The 17,178-nt window shown below is 42.8% G+C and overlaps 1 protein-coding gene across 2 annotated transcripts in view; it reads right to left on the reverse strand.

Annotated features, from left to right (window-relative positions):
• Window positions 1–16,701, reverse strand: part of LOC130201264 (peroxidasin) — a 56,046-nt gene extending 39,345 nt beyond the window's left edge. For both annotated transcript variants that reach the window (XM_056426100.1, XM_056426099.1), the window contains exon 1: window positions 16,507–16,701. In XM_056426100.1, coding sequence (XP_056282075.1) covers window positions 16,507–16,691 — 185 coding nt within the window. In that variant the 5' untranslated portion in view covers window positions 16,692–16,701. The remainder of the gene's footprint in view (window positions 1–16,506) is intronic.
• Between the last annotated feature and the right edge of the window lie 477 nt (window positions 16,702–17,178).

Here is a 17,178-nt window from a genome sequence, read left to right on the forward strand (position 1 = left end):
CTCCTTGTTGGACTCGATTGGAGTACAGAGAGTACAGAAACCCACTCACAGCTTTGGCCACACGCTTGATCTTGTTCTTACTTATGGCGTTGACATTGAGCATTTGAACGTCTTCCCACAGAATCCTCTTCTGTCAGACCACAACCTCATAACTTTTGAATTTATACTACCGGAGTGTACTCCGTTAGTCAAAAGTTTCTACACTAGATGTCTAACTGATAGTGCTGTAGCTAAATTTAAAGAAGCGATTCCTTCTGTATTTGATTCGATACCACGTCTCAATATAACAGAGGACTCCTGGTCTAACTTTAGTCCGTCCCAGATTGATCATCTTGTTGACAGTGCCATAGGCTCTCTGAGAATGACACTGGACTCGATAGCCCTCTGAAGAAGAAGACAGTGAGGAAGAGGAGGTTTGCTCCTGGTATAACCCTCAGACCCGCAAACTGAAGCAACGTCACGAGCTTGAACGCATATGGCGTTCAACTAATCTCAAGAATCCCGCTTAGTTTGGCGAGATAGTCTTAAAACATATAAGAAGGCCCTCCGTAATGCCAGAGCAGCCTATTACTCATCAATAATAGAAAAATAAAACAACCCCAGGTTTCTCTTCAGCACTGTAGCCAGGCTGACAGAGAGTCACAGCTCTGTGGAGCCGAGCATTCCTATAAACCTTAGTGGTAATGACTTTATGAACTTCTTTAATGAAAAGATTTTAACTATTAGGACAAGATTAATAATCTCTGCCCATAACCAGTGCCAATCTGTCCTTAAGTGGAATGGCCTTGGAAACCGCTGTATGCCCTGGTGTATATTTGGAGGGTTTTCTCCTATCAACCGTGACCAATTATTCTCAACGGTTTCTACTTGAACACGCCTACCTGTCTCTTGGACCCCATCCCGGCGAGGCTGCTTAAAGCCGTTTTGCCTTTAATTGGCGGCTCTCTATTAGATATTATCAATGTGTCTCTGCTAACAGGCCACGTACCACACTCCTTCAAGGTGGCTGTTATTAAACCTCTCCTGAAGAAGCCCACTCTGGATCCAGAGGTATTGGCTAACTACAGACCGATCTCTAACCTCCTTCCTCTCCAAGATCCTTGAGAAAGTGGTCGCAAATCAGTTGTGCGACTTTCTACATCATAATAGTTTATTTGAGAAATTTCAATCAGGATTTAGAAAACACCACAGCACCGAGACGGCACTGGTGAAAATTACAAATGACCTCTTAATGGCAGCAGATAAAGGACTCCTCTCTGTCCTGGTCTTGTTAGACCTTAGTGCTGCATTCGACACCATTGACCATGACATCCTGTTACAGAGACTGGAGCAGTCGATTGGCATTTCAGGCACGGCACTAATTTGGTTTAAATCCTATTTATCAGATCGATCTCAGTTTGTATTTGTAAACGATGACGCCGATAACCACCAACGTTAATCACGGAGTTCCACAAGGTTCTGTGCTTGGACCAATTTTATTTACCTTATACATGCTTCCTTTGGGCAATATTATCAGGAAACACTCCATAAACTTTCATTGTTATGCAGATGACACTCAACTATATTTATCGATAAAACCAGAGGAGAGCAACCAACTCTGTAAAATTCAAGCATGTCTTAAAGACATAAAAACATGGATGACCTGCAACTTCTTGATGTTAAACTCAGACAAAACCAAGTAATTTTAATCGGCCCTGAGCACCTCAGAGATCAATTATCTGGTGATGTGGATTCTGTAGACGGCATTGCCCTGGCATCCAACACCACTGTAAAGAATCTTGGCGTTATCTTTGATCGGGACTTGTCCTTTAACTCCCACGTAAAGCAAATCTCAAGGACTGCATTCTTTCATCTACGTAATATTTCAAAAATCAGGCACATCTTGTCTCAAAAGATGCAGAAAAATTGGTTCACGTTCGTTACTTGAGACTGGATTACTGTAACTCCTTATTAGCAGGCTGCTCTAATAAATCTCTTAGGTCCCTCCAGTTGATCCAGAATGCTGCAGCTCGTGTTCACACTAAAACTAAGAAAAGAGATCACATCACTCCTGCACTAGCTGCTCTGCACTGGCTCCCAGTAAAATCAAGAATCACTTTTAAAATTCTTCTTAACCTACAAAGCCTTGATTGGTGATGCTCCATCATATCTTAAGGAGCTTGTCGTACCATATTGCCCCACTAGAGAGCTCGCTCACTAAATGCGGGACTACTTGTAGTTCCTAGAGTCTTAAAAAGTAGAATGGGAGCCAGAGCCTTTAGTTATCAAGCTCCTCTTTATGGAACCAGCTTCCAATTTCAGTCCGGGAGGCAGACACAGTCACCTCGTTAAGAGTAGACTTAAGACCTTCCTCTTGACAGAGCTTATAGTTAGGGCTGAATCAGGTTTGCCCTGGTCCAGCCCCTTGATATGCTGCTATAGGCTTATAGCTGCCGGTGGACGTTTAGGATGCACTGAGTACCTATCTCCTCTTTTTTCTCTCCTTAAGGATGAATTTTCATCTCTCAATCACACGTTACTAACTCTGCTTTCTCCCGGAAGTCCTTTTGACTTCACGTCTCATGGGGTCATCGGACCCTATGAGACGGCATAGATCCTATCTGCCTGATGGATCGTCTGGGTCGTGGAATTCCTGCTCATGACTACGCCACTGTCCTGTTGAGACTCCGCCACTCCTCCTCCCCACCGCCATCTGCCTGATGGATCGTGGAGGTCTCCATCGTGGAATATGCCTACTATGAACTATTCATACACTCTGTCATATTCATTGAATGTATTTTAACTCTAAATCTGTCCTTCTGTACACATTACATCTATTGCATCTGTCCATCCTAGGAGAGGGATCCTCCTCTGTTGCTCTCCTCCAGGTTTCTTCCCTTTTTTTCCCCCTGAAGGGTTATTTGGGAGTTTTTCCTGGTCCGATGTGAGGTTTTGGGGCAGGGATGTCTATGTGTACAGATTGTAAAGCACTCCGAGACAAATTTGTAATTTGTGAAATTGGGCTATACAAATAAACTGAATTGAATTGAATACACTCCTACCTAATAACAGACTCCTCCCCAATAACACACTCCTCCCTCATCACACACTCCTCCCCAATAACACACTCCTCCCCCATAACAGACCCCTCCCTAATAACACACCTCCCAAATAACAGACTCCTCCCCAATAACACACTCCTCCCCATCACAGACCACTCCCCAATAACACACTCCTCCCCCATCACACTCCTCCCTAATAACAGACTCCTCCCCAATAACAGACTACTCCCCCATCATACACTCCTACCTAATAACAGACTCCTCCCCAGTAACAGACTCCTCCCCCATCATACACTCCTACCTAATAACAGACTCCTCCCCAATAACACACTCCTCCCTCATCACACACTCCTCCCCAATAACACACTCCTCCCCCATCACACACTCCTCCCCATAACAGACTGCTCCTCAATAACACACTCCTCTCCCATCACACTCCTCCCTAATAACAGACTCCTCCCCAATAACAGACTCCTCCCCGATCACACACTCCTCCCCAATAACACACTCCTCCCCAATAAGACTCCTCCACCATCATACACTCCTCCCTCATCACACACTCCTCCCCAATAACACACTCCTCCCTCATCACACACTCCTCCCCAATCACAGACTCCTCCCCCATCATACACTCCTACCTAATAACAGACTCCTCCCCAATAACACACTCCTCCCTCATCACACACTCCTCCCCAATAACACACTCCTCCCCAATAACACACTCCTCCCCATAACAGACTGCTCCTCAATAACACACTCCTCTCCCATCACACTCCTCCCTAATAACACACTCCTCCCCAATAACACACTCCTCCCTAATAACACACTCCTCCCCAATAACACACTCCTCCCCAATAAGACTCCTCCACCATCATACACTCCTCCCTCATCACACACTACTCCCCAATAACACACTCCTCCCTCATCACACACTCCTCCCCAATCACAGACTCCTCCCCCATCACACACCCCTTCCCAATCACAGACCCCTTCCCAATCACAGACCCCTTCCCAATAACAGACCCCTCCCCAATAACACACACTCCTCCCAAATAACAGACACGATACAGTAACAGTTACGATAGCCTATGATTTAACTTTGTTTGTCTGCGTGAGCCCGTGCCGAGCACATCAGCAGTCAGGCTGGGCGCGATGGGGAGACGGTCCCCCTGAAAACGTGGAGACCGATGATGACAAGAGCAGCCTTAACTCAGATTAGTACCGTAACGTTGATTACAAGTTTTTCATTCATAATAGTAGGCCAACAAATAATAAATTAGCCATTATAACCATGTTTAAGCTAGCTCACGAGCTAGCGCGAGCTACGAGCTACGAATGCGACAGTCTGATATCCGTTTTTTGTCAGTGCAGCCATGAGAACTCCGTCCACATTCTGGACCGTGGGAAAAAAGTCTCTTCTTCTTTGCCTTTTGTCGTCATTTCACTTCCAACAATAAACTGCATCACAGGCCACATCTGGGAAAGACTGGGAGAGGCAGCCCAGCTGACTTTTCATCATTATCTCATGGTGGAATGATGATGTCATCTGACAAAATCTAAATAAATACTGTTTTACACTGTTGCTGTGCGGTCAACTACATTTACATTTAATCAGATGGATGTGGATGTGGGATTGGGGGAGGATTACACATTTACTACAGTCCCTTATATGTTTGTCATCATGTCACGTAAAATACATTAACAAAGGATTTGTGTCAGCTGAACTCGAGGTCCAGGCAGATTCTACATTGAACACAAAGAGCACACAGAGAGAAGAAAGTCTCGTCTGCTAAAGGTGTCCCATGTGGTAGACCTGCATCTAAAGATCCTGGAGCACGTTCTGAACGTCACAGGGATGTTTGCCTCAAGTCCCCATCAACTGGTAATGGTAACCCTAGAGCTGTCAAATCAATAAGTAATTAATTAAAGTGAATGATCATGTCCGTGAGTGACATTGATAACAACCCCGTGCTCCCTTAGCCAGGAGAAACAAATTGAAATGATTCCCTACCAGGATCGTATCCTCAACAGGATAGTGAAGCCTCCAAGGTCGTTAAATAATGCTTTGGACAACAATGGAGGAGCAATAACTCTGTGTTGAATGAATGGGATATCACTTATGTCTTACCAATTTCATTATTTGGCGCTCTACATTATTTCACATGTGCAACCTGTTGATTATCTGGAAAAACTGCAGGAACCAGTGCAGCAAAAGCAGACAGCTCTTCTATGGAACGCATCGAACTGGAAAGAAGACCGACTCTCAACACTATGTGTCCTCAAATTCCTGCCTGTGATGGTGTGAATTTGACCAATATGACTAAACTCAGCATCAAACACATCATTTAACTGGTGCAAAGTTTGGGATTCATAGATGAAGACAAAAACATTTCAGGAGAGGTTTCTCTAAATTCTTGTCTGAGCCGGGCCGACGATTGAACCTGGCTGTTGGCCCAACTCAACCAGCATCTGAGTTCCATGTGTGGACCTCTCCTCTCACTCTCTCCCCCTTTAGTCAGGGGAGTCGTTTGGCTTTGTGACACATGCCCAAGTGGGCTTGCCAAGGACTCTCGGGCGTGCATGACTCATTCCTAAACAAGAACATGGCCGGCTCCTCGCTCGGTTGGAGGAACGGTGAACCAGGATCTCCAAACATGGCTGCATGTTCTCTGCAAGCACAACCTGTGCAACAACGAGATGGATTTGCTTCTCTTTCAAGGGCGTGCTGCTGGACAGCAGGAACCTATCGAAACTAGCCACTCAATTCATGGAGATGCATTAAGGACTTTTCTTTGAATTGTAAAGTTGTCAGACTGAGCCTTTTTTTTGACACTTACTTAAATATCGCTTGCACTTACGTCACGCAGGCCGCAGCTGGTACTGCTGCTCTCCACAGGATAGTAAAACACAACATGTGGCATTATTTTCAGACAGTGACAATCAACAGTACATCTAGGTTGTTGCATCAACTCTGATCTTTGAGTCAATTATTTGGCTTACTTTACTTTGTTAATGTATACTATGTACTGGTCTGCATTATTATTATTTCATTATATATTTCAGGTGCAATATATTTGTAATCATCACTGCTGAATGTTATCTTTTAGCGAATGAAAATAGAAAGGTATACCTTTATAGTTTTCTATTGTACTTTTCTTAAAAACGTATACAGCGAACAAGACAAAAAAAGAGTGTCAGTACACGTAACATAAACCATACCAAACTATTAAAAAATGTACTTAAATTAGCCCTAACTTGTGTTCTTTGTGTACATTTGTTTTAAGATAGAGCTTGGCACTACATAAATGGCTGTACACACATTGCTGCAGTGCAGTAAGCTTTAACATGTCATCATCATGGCTAGTAAAATAAGGTTTAAAATAACTTGAATTCTGGGCTAATTTGCCCAGCTGTCCTGCACTGGATGGGCAGACGAAGGGGCCAGTGAAGGTCCTGTCAACAACTACCTTGGGCCCAATCTCCCTGTGCAAGTGAGTGAAGCTTTGGGGATTTCTGGCTCCGCATTCCATAATGCTGCCGAGACTGAGCGCCTCACGAAGCCTGACTGCAGCAAATTCCACACAATGGAACGCCACTTTCCCTCCCTGACCCACTAAGGCTGATAGTCAGTCAGACCGGGCCACTGTGTGAGGGGAAAAGACATTTAGAGGACAATGGCTGGCCGCTGACCAGGTAGTTCTCCATGCAGAGCTCAAAGGAGGCTGCCACGGAAATGTGTCTGCTTATCACAGCCATGACTAGGCAGAAGCATGCTGAGCATTACAACCTGTGACACTAATCAACCCCGACTGAATTCACTCCCCAGCCTTCCTGTGCCAAATCACCAGATTTTACTGATCTGGACACTCATTCCATTCAACACAGCTGAAAACAAAAGACAATAACGAGCTGCTTCGTTAACTAGTGCATTTACAGATTTACGAACTATACACATGGGTCTAGAACAGCCCCGGGGTCACAATGTTGAGAGCATTTTTACTTGTTACATCATGCAACTAGGGCTGCAACTAACGATTATTTTGATAATCGATTAATCTGTTGATTATTTTTTCGATTAATCGATTAATCGGATAAAAAAACAAAAAAAATGTAATTTTCAACCCTTTATTCAAAACAGGGTTCATATGGTCATGGAAAACCTGGAAAAGTCATGGAGTTTTTAAATGGCTATTTCTAGGCCAAGAAAAGTAATTGAACAAAATTAAATCCCAAAATTTTGGAAAAGTAATGCAAATGTGTTATATTCAAATGTTAATTTACACGGAATATATACGGTATGCTTTGGAATTCTCATTGTTAGTTTAAATACAACATCTTCTCACTTTTTCATGTATACACAGAGTTTTCACAACATGTTTAATCATGGAAATTTGGTTTAAAGTCCTGGAAAGGTCCTGGAGATCCACTGGTCAGCATGTGTATGAACCCGTCACAAACAGAACTGACAGCTTTACTCTCCTGAGTTTACTCAGCCGACTATTTGTGGTCATACGGTCAAACGTGTCGGTGAGGGGGCGGGGCTTATCTCCGTTGCCTTTCTCCGTGGCAAAATATTGTCCGCCATCCGCCACGGAATAAATAACCACTTTTTCTACGTTATACTCTTGTAGAAATGCCACACACGTCGCGCCCTGGTGTCTGGGTTCATGACATCACCCGGAGGCGCACACAGCTCCGTGAATGTCACTCCGACGACGTGAATGACTTCCGCTTCCAGCGCCACCAGAGCAGCAGCAGCCAGTTAGATTCACTAACGGAGGAGCAGCTCAGCACTGATTGGCTCTCACAACGCAGTGTTCTCTCCTCTCCCTCCGCTCCGCTATTTTTTCTCCTGCGCCGCTTTGGTCTCAACTCAACTTTGTTTATACACCGCGACTTATTGAGCGCCGTAATAATCGCGCGACACAACGAATCGATAATGAAATTCGTTGCCAACTACTTTAATAATCGATTTTTATCGATTCGTTGTTGCAGCCCTACATGCAACACTTAAGCACCATAAAAAGAAGATACAAATATATTTCAAGACGACAAGCAAACAGCCAAGACGTCCAATCATGGAACACAGAGCTAAACACTTGTGAAATTAAATGCATCTGTCACACAAAGAAGGAGCCGAGAAATTAAAATGTGTTTGAGACAGAGATCTTCCCCGAGCCAAAACATATTTGTATATGTACACAACCGTTCAAAGGTTTGGGGTCGGTCACCCAGACAATTTCCATGAAAACTCACTCATTTATTCATCAAATGAATTGCAAAATCAATAGAAAATATAGTCAAGGCATTGACAAGATTAGAAAATGATTTTTATTTTAAACTTAAAAAAAAAAAAAAATCAAACTTTAAGCTCAAATGAAGGCCAGTTTTATAGCTTCTCTCACCAAAATTACTGTTTTCAGCTGCGCTAACATAAAAAGGGGTTTCTTACCCTTCATTAAACTTCTAACGTGATGAGTAGAGATGCTCCGATCAGGTTTTTTGGTGCCGATCACCGAAATCAGTATCTGCCGATCCGATAATACCGATCACGTAGTCGATTGAAGCATTCTATTCATTGTGTAGCATTATTGCCTACGACTATGTGGAAATACATATATAAAGCACCTCAAACATTAAATAAATTACAGATTTCTTTAAACATTTAGGACTTTTAATTTGAAAAATCTCTTAATTGCGACAGTAAATATGTTTGATTGCCAGGCTAGGGGAAGTCTGGGACGTCCTGAACACATCTGCATCAGTTGTTGCCTGGGACTCTGAGGAAAAACATATCTAGAGCGCCTCAAACATTTAACAAATGACCGATTTATTTAAACATTTAGGACTTTTACTTTGGAAAATTTCCTAATTGATACATTAAAATTGTTTGATTACTATTGTAGGGGATTTCAGATATGTATGGAACACATCTGCATCATTCATTTCCTGGAACTCTTGAGGAAATCTATATACAGGACTTTTTTTAACATACAAAAGTCTGACTTATTTTTATAAACTCTTCCTTTGTACAGTAAAAATGTTTTAATTTTAGCATAATTTAAGCTAAATCTCAGAAACGATCTATAAAGATACAAAATCCGGTTATTGTTTACGTTTATATGTGTATGATTTGTCGACATCTTATTTTGAAAAACGGATGTTGTTTCACGTGGTTCTTTCCGCTAACTTTGCAAAACTGGATGTTGTGTCACATAAATCCTTCCGCTAACTTTATCAAAACCCTCGCGCGCTCCCGATCAAATGCATGTACCGTGAACATCAGTCTATACAGGCACATACATTATTTGTCGGCTGCAGTTCGGTGGGACAGGGACGCCGCTCGGTGCGTGAGGATCCCCTCGTGGACCTCTGCACTCTGCCGGCCCTCGCCGGGCGCATTGTCTCCGTTACGGTGCGCCGGGATTGAAACGTCTCTGACAGTTGTTCTCGCAGATTTTATGTCATCTGATCGGCCACGTTTGATCGGCCCTTTTGAGGACGCCGATCAAAACCGATAATGGGAATATCGGCCGATATGGATCGGCGCCGATCAGATCGGAGCATCCCGAGCAATGAGCAAACACAATGTACCATTATAACACTGGAAATGGGCCTCTATACACCTATATATTGCATTAAAAACCAAAGAATAGTAATTTACCAAATTAACAATGTATAGAGTGTATTTCTGTTTAATTTAATGTTATCTTCATTGAAAAAAACAGTGGTTTGCTTTGAAAAATAAGGACATTTCTAAGTGACCCCAAGCTTTTTAACGGTAGTGTATGTTTAACCGTCACTGAGCAAATGACAAACTGAACTGAGCACTGACTCCAACAAAGTGTGTCTTCTCATTCTGTTACTATAATTAATATCACTGAGCCAGTGGGCAGCAAAGCCTTGCATGGTGTCTGACCAAAAGAAAGCTTGAATAAGTTAAACTGCAGTTTAATGTGAAAAAACTACAAGTTAACAGGAAATACATCTAATAAAGCAACGGAGTACAGTTTGGGGGTAAAAAAATACTTTGAGATTGGAGTTTGCGACATTTTATATGATATTTGACCAAATATCTGTCAGAGACTAAACAAGTGTATGTTGAGAAACAGTTGTTAATTCAGAGATACAATCTGGATATTTTAGTGTGCCTTTGACTTTGTTTATAGGTCTAGCAAACTAATGTATTTAATATTCTAACTGTTGATGATAATCAAGTCAAGAAACAAACTTGAGATTTTAGACAGATTACATTCACTTTGGGACCGTGTTGAAACTAATTAGTCTCAAGCAGTGGCGGTGCGTCCATAGAGGGCGCTAGGGCGCCGCCCCTCTTAAAATCTTGAGATTAAAAAAAAAAGAAGAAGAAAAAAATATAATATATCCTATCAAAAAACATTATATACCAAATCATTTAAATAGCAAATATACCGTGTTGACGCGCTAAATGTGTGTGGGAGACTGTCAGCCTGTCAACAACCACTTAAGTTAAATGTTACATAAATAATATATTGCCACTCATTATCACGGAGAGAAGCCCCTCCCCATTTTCGGGGCGCCGGCCAAACGTGTGTGTACGGCAGCGAGCAAACATTTCACGGTCGTTTCGGCAAGGACGGCTTCTCATTGGTGGATGAAACGTGAATCTTGGGGCGCAAAAATGTGCGCCCTGGCCAATGACATTGTTTCTTATTTCACGTGATTGGACTATTCGGCCAATCAGAGACCAGTATCATTCCCTCAGCCAGAGAGCCCCACGGAGCTACGGGAGCAGGTTGCTAACGGAGCTGTTAGCTGGAGCTCAGTGAGTAATGCGCTGTTTAGTTTCCCCTGTCTGTTGTTCCAAAGTCCTGGGACTGAAACTCTCTGGACTACAACGGGGTGAGGGATCTAAAGAGCTGCAGACAAAGTGTAAAGCACGAATCTTGCCGCAGTTATCTAGCTAAGAGCATGGAGCTAACTAGCTAGCAGCATGAAGCTAACCCTGTTTGCAGAGCAGAGCAGCAGAAGGAGACCGAACTGGCATCGAAAATACAACAAAGAAGTTCTGAAAAACAGACGCATTCCCTCAAGAATAATGGAAACAGGCTGGTTACAGATATGATTGACTTTAACCAGAGAGTTATTGAGAAGTTTTCCAACTTTAAAGAGAGGAGGCTACTTTTCTTTACAGTAGTGGGTCTACTCTGTCAAACACCCAATGTAACATGTGCTGCATCTCTTTCTGACTCTATTCTGCTCTGAACCTCTTTCATGTGAGGGTGAAACTCTTTTATTTTGTAAACCTCTGAAACCCAACCCAATGTTTCTTAACCCTCCTGTTGCCTTCGGGTCATTTTGACCCGATTCAATATTTAACCCTCCTGCCGCCTTCGGGTCAATTTGACCCGATTCAATGTTTAATGTCGGTGTTCTTTCGGTCGTCAACAAACAAACATAAAGTACCTCACACTTAAACTTGGAAAAGAATATTAATTCTAATAATTTTCTGGAGATTTTAATATTCTACTCAAAACCTCTTTTCTTCTCATTGTTGAGTGCTATTTAAACCGCGTCGACCAACTGCGCCCCCCCCCCCAAAAAAATTTACCAGCCGCCACTGGTCTCAAGCCCTGCAAAGATGGAAAACTTTGCCAGGATCCAGAGTTTGTGTCTCGTTTCCTGTTTTATTTTGAAGTCCCTGTCTCTCGTGTCCTCTGTTTCCCTACACTTCCTGTCCCTGTGATCGTCTGCCCTGTCCCTGTGCATTTAAACACTGTTTGTCTCCCCAGTGTTGGTTCGTACTGTTTAGATCCCTGGTGATTGCTCGATGGAGACTTGTTTTGTATGATTCCTCGATTTAAGAAGAGTTAAGTTTCTTTGCAACATTGTCAATGTTTGGGTCCTCTCCCTCGGTGGCTACAGACTTGACATGTTGAGCCTTTTTCTTGAGCTGCTAAGGTAATGCTAGTAAAAAAAAACACAGTTCATATTTGAGAGTGTGATTGTAAAAGTTATCATTTCCCCAAATCCAGAAAAACCCTGGGAAGATATGCAGCAGTGTCATTACAGAGAGGAAAAGCAATTTACCATCATGCGTCAAACAGAAAGTCCTTCGAGAAAACAGCCGCAAAACTATTTAGGCCGCACAGAACCTTAAGGATCCGTGGAAAGAACATCTATGTTCCAAATGTCATGTCGACGAGCTCTTGGCACAAAGCCAACATGCAGCAGTAATTGTGAGCCAATACTTTGGGTTCTCTCCTGCAGGGAAAACACAAATATATGTTTTGAGTTTCAAGAAGTTGAAAAAGACACAAAGACGCCTTGTTTGAAATTGCTCAAAAACAAATGATATGATTTAATCCTGGACATGATACTGTATACAGTGCATCCGGAAAGTATTCACAGCGCTTCACTTTTTCCACATTTTGTTATGTTACAGCCTTATTCCAAAATGGATTAAATTCATTATTTTCCTCAACATTCTACACACAACAACCCATAATGACAAAGTGAAAACTGTTTTTTGCAAATTTTTGCAAATCTGTTAAAAATAAAGAACGAAAACATAACATGTACATAAGTATTCACAGCCTTTGCCATGACACTCAAAATTTAGCTCAGGTGCATCCTGTTTCCACTGATCATCCTTGAGATGTTTGATTGGAGTCCACCTGTGCTAAATTCAGTTGATTGAGAAAGGCACACACCTGTCTACATAAGGTATCACAGTTGACAGTACATATCAGAGCATAAACCAAGCCATGAAGTTCAAGGAATTATCTATAGACCTCCGAGACAGAATTGTATCGAGGCACAGATCTGGCGAAGGGTACAGAAAGATTTCTGCAGCATTGAAAGTCCCAATGAACACAGTGGCCTCCATCATCCGGAAATGGAAGAAGTTTGGAACCACCAGGACTCTTCCTAGAGTTGGCCGCCCAGCCAGACTGAGCGATCGGGGGAGAAGGGCCTTAGTTAGGGAGCTGACCAGGAACCCGATGGTCACTCTGACAGAGCTCCAGCGTTGTTCTATGAAGAGAGGAGAACCTTCCAGAAGGACAACCATCTCTGCAGCACTCCACAAATCAGGCCTGTTTGGTAGAGTGGCCAGACGGAAGCCACTCCTCAGTAAAAAGCACATGACAGCCTTGAGGCTGTAATTGCTGCCAAAGGTGCTTCAACAAAGTATTGAGCAAAGGCTGTGAATACTTATGTACATGTTATGTTTTTGTTCTTTATTTTTAATAAATGTGCACAAATTTGCAAAAAACAGTTTTCACTTTGTCATTATGGGTTTTTGTGTGTCGAATGTTGAGGGAAATAATGAATTTAATCCATTTTGGAATAAGGCTGTAACATAACAAAATGTGGAAAAAATGAAGCGCTGTGAATACTTTACGGATGCACTGTACATGCACATCTCCACACACACACACACACATATATATATATATACACAAAGCATCCTAGTCTACTGAAACCTAAAGTGAGTCACCCAAATGTATTTTGCTCATAAAACTTAAGACACAACAAAGATAATAAGAAACATATCTCCCCCTATGCTATAAACATCCCTGTATTTATTCCTCTTATTTATTTGCCAAGACATATAAATGGTTCTGATTCTGGCCTTGAATCGATCTGGATCTCACAAGGATGTAAGCAACTAAATTATTATAATGAAGACGAGCATTTAATGACAAACAAAACCACTGCCAGCGAGAATACTGCCTTAAAAATAAACCATTACGCAAATATGATTTATATAGAAATAGAAGTCCATCTTTTTTACGTTTAAACTATTTTTTGTTGCCCAGCAACAAAGGTGAACAAATGACTACTACCAACTATGCCATGGCCCTGTTGGGACTCCGCCCACTCCTCCTCGACCTCTATCTGCCCAATGGATCGTGGAGGTCTCGATCGTGGAATATGCCAACTACCAACTATTCATACACTCTGTCGTATTCATTGATTGTGTTGTTACTGTTTTAATTTGTGCATAATGATTCCTTCTGTACACATTACATCTATTGCACCTGTCCATCCTGGAGAGGGAACCTGAAGGTTTCTTCCCTTTTTTCCCCCGTGAAGGGTTGTTTGGGAGTTTTTCCTGATCCGATGTGAGGTTTTGGGACAGGGATGTCTATGTGTACAGATTGTAAAGAACTCTGAGACAAATTTGTAATTTGTGAAAATGGGCTATACAAATAAACTCAATTGAATTGAGTTTCCCTCTCCATCAGATTACACTACCTCTGGGTCAGAGGTTTATATTTTGTGGATTAATTCACACTCTTATGAAAGTATAATTTTAAATTCCTAGATGGCATGCTGCCAGGTGGAAGGAGTCATTCTTCAGTGCCTAAAAAGATACAGCACATAGCAGGGTTTTTCCTGGGTCAAAATGGTTTTTTTGCCGCGCTGCGCGCGCACCGTTCATACGGATCGGGCTGTTGAGTGATCAGCAGCTGGCCGCTCGGTCCATTCGCGCACCTCACAGTTGCGTATTGATCAGACAAGAAGACACGCTTATCAACTCCAGTGTTTCCCCTACTATTATAACAGGGTGAAATCTCCACCCGCCACTCTGTAATTTTCGTCTACCGACTTTTCGACTTGAAACATACTATTGAGAACATATTCGCTGACATGCACGTGATGAACACAGTTTTTATTTTTTGTATTTTTTCCATCGCTGACTTTTTTTTGCCTTTGGCGCTCGGGATTTGTCATAGGCGCTCGGGAAAACGGCTTAGGCGCGCGCCCAAATTTTCTCTATGCAGGAAAAACCCTGCATAGCTACAGGTCAAAAGTCTATAAGATATGTCTAAACTCTTAGGATCTAGAGCTTGAACTCAGTATCGGTCTTAAAGGTTAACCAAGGAACACAACGACACGGACAGCTAGAAGCTGTACTGTGCACTTCTCTGCAGACATGTTTTCAATCTACTTCGACAAACGTGTTGTGAGGTTTAATTTGCTCAGTCACAACAAACAGACCACAAACTGCAGCCAAGGAACGAACTCTAAGGTCGGCTCAAATGTGCCGTCTCGGATCCTTCCCACTGCAGACAACTAGTTTTGGGTTGAACATATTTATACAGCCGAACGAGATAAAGCTGGGCTTTAGGAACTTCATTCGTGTTCTGACATGACAGACGAACAAGAAGGGGGGGAGAGACAAACGGCTGCTGCTTCAAAGCTCATCAGCATGAAAGCTTCTGGGAAACCTCAGCATGGTCTTGCGCTCGGATCAGCCTTCTAGCAGAATTAGACACATCCTACAGAGGACCTAAACAAGCCTTTCATTGCTGTGGTGACTTTCATATTTCCTCTGGGGGTATCTGGGTAGGGCTGCACCATGGGCTCCCTTCAAGGCTCTGAGCTGACCCCAAATGACAAGAGGACAAGGCTAATTCATGCTGCTGCGGTGCGGGCTGTCTGAGTTGCTCTTTGTTCCACTGTGCACACTGAATTAAGCTATTTACTGGTCAATGCCTTCTTGACTGAAATGCACAACAAGATTGCAGAGGCCAATTAAAGACAAAGGGTGCCACATATTTGAGAGATTGGACCAATCTGCAGCTTTGTGTTCTGTCACTGCAGTTCAGATGGCCAGCTACCTACACAATGTACTTGTTTAGTTGGATGCTCCTGACAACCAGGAACATGCTCACAAGTGCTTGTCAACTGAGAAGTATTTCCTTCCTTTCATCTCAGAGGGGGTAAGTCAAACATGGAGTTAAACCTGTGCAAAAAAAAACCCTATCCAAGCACAATACTAGTTCTAAATGTTCTGACTACAGAGGAGAAATTCAGTTTCAGAAAGCAGCTTTAGAGCTCCACATAGCGTCTCTATCACAATGTGGTGGAAGGATGCGTTCTTAAAACAAGCCAATTCATCAAGCCGGTCCTTCAACAAGGATGTTTCCTGGATATAAACATAATCATGTCAACAAGCCAAATGAAGACAGCCGAACATGACTGAGGTTCTGATCAACTCTAATTGGACTCGTATCGTCTAGCAGGCATGTCTCCAAGAAGGAGATGTTCACACCTCAGACGTTCTCCTTCATAGGGGAACTCTGATGAAGAGCCTGGCCCTCCACATTGCTTGAGGCTGACTTCACCAGCTGTGCCCCTTAAATTCATTAACCTCTCCAGCCAACAGCTGAACTCACTGGCAGGTGTCATAACTTAGTGAAAACTTTCCGGGACATATTGTAATAACCTCTGCACTACCACAGGACCCTTGATTTCCACAAGGCTTTGTTTCAATTTCAACTTTAACGGTGATTAAACATTGGAAAAAAAGTTTGTTACAACACTGAATAATCAATGCAATGAATATCAGCTGTTATAACGTTACACTATGCCTTGTATGTGGAGGGGGGATAACACAGGCGTTACGCGGGCATTGCATTCCCGTCTCGTGTGTGTTGGTTCCCGTTAGATTTAAGGGGAAGAAGCTACTTACAGAATGGTAGTCTGAGGAGAAACTGCCGGCACAGTTTCCAGGTTGAGGTGCATACATCTCACGGTGGTTCTGAAGCATAAACAGCGACTCGGGCAACAAAGTGCAAACTGCGGTCCGCTCGCGAGCAATAACAAAGCGGCCGCGAGGAGACACGGAGGAAAGAGCTGGCCAGCCCGCAGCGCCATTGCTAGCAGTGAGCCGAGCCGAGCACAGAGCACTTGCTGCCCCTCTCACACACTAACCGAGAGTTAGCTCCACTGGGAGAGAGAGAGAGAGAGAGAGAGAGAGGGAGAGAGAGAGAGTGGGGGGAGTGTGTTACAATCGAAAGGCCAATGGAAAACTGGGAGAAACTTTATGTCATTTAACGAAATACCACCTAGAAACGTATTTTTGTTCTTAACTACCGTTTTCATTATATACATATATAATTATAAATACTGTTTGTACCTAACAGTAATTTGAAACAGCAAATGTCCAATTTGCTACAATGACCCCAAAACACCCCTCGGAAATGTGTCAAAATGTGTGTAGCGCGAACAAACAGCGCAATGAGTATGTCATAATAACAAGATGTCGAGATATAACGTCAGACCTTTTTAAACGGAATACTTTTTTATAAGCAACATAAGCAACAACTTTATAGTAGGCCTACACGCTCCTTTTCGTGAAGCT

Source organism: Pseudoliparis swirei, chromosome 11 (genome assembly GCF_029220125.1).
Source record: "Pseudoliparis swirei isolate HS2019 ecotype Mariana Trench chromosome 11, NWPU_hadal_v1, whole genome shotgun sequence".
NCBI lineage: Eukaryota > Metazoa > Chordata > Actinopteri > Perciformes > Liparidae > Pseudoliparis > Pseudoliparis swirei.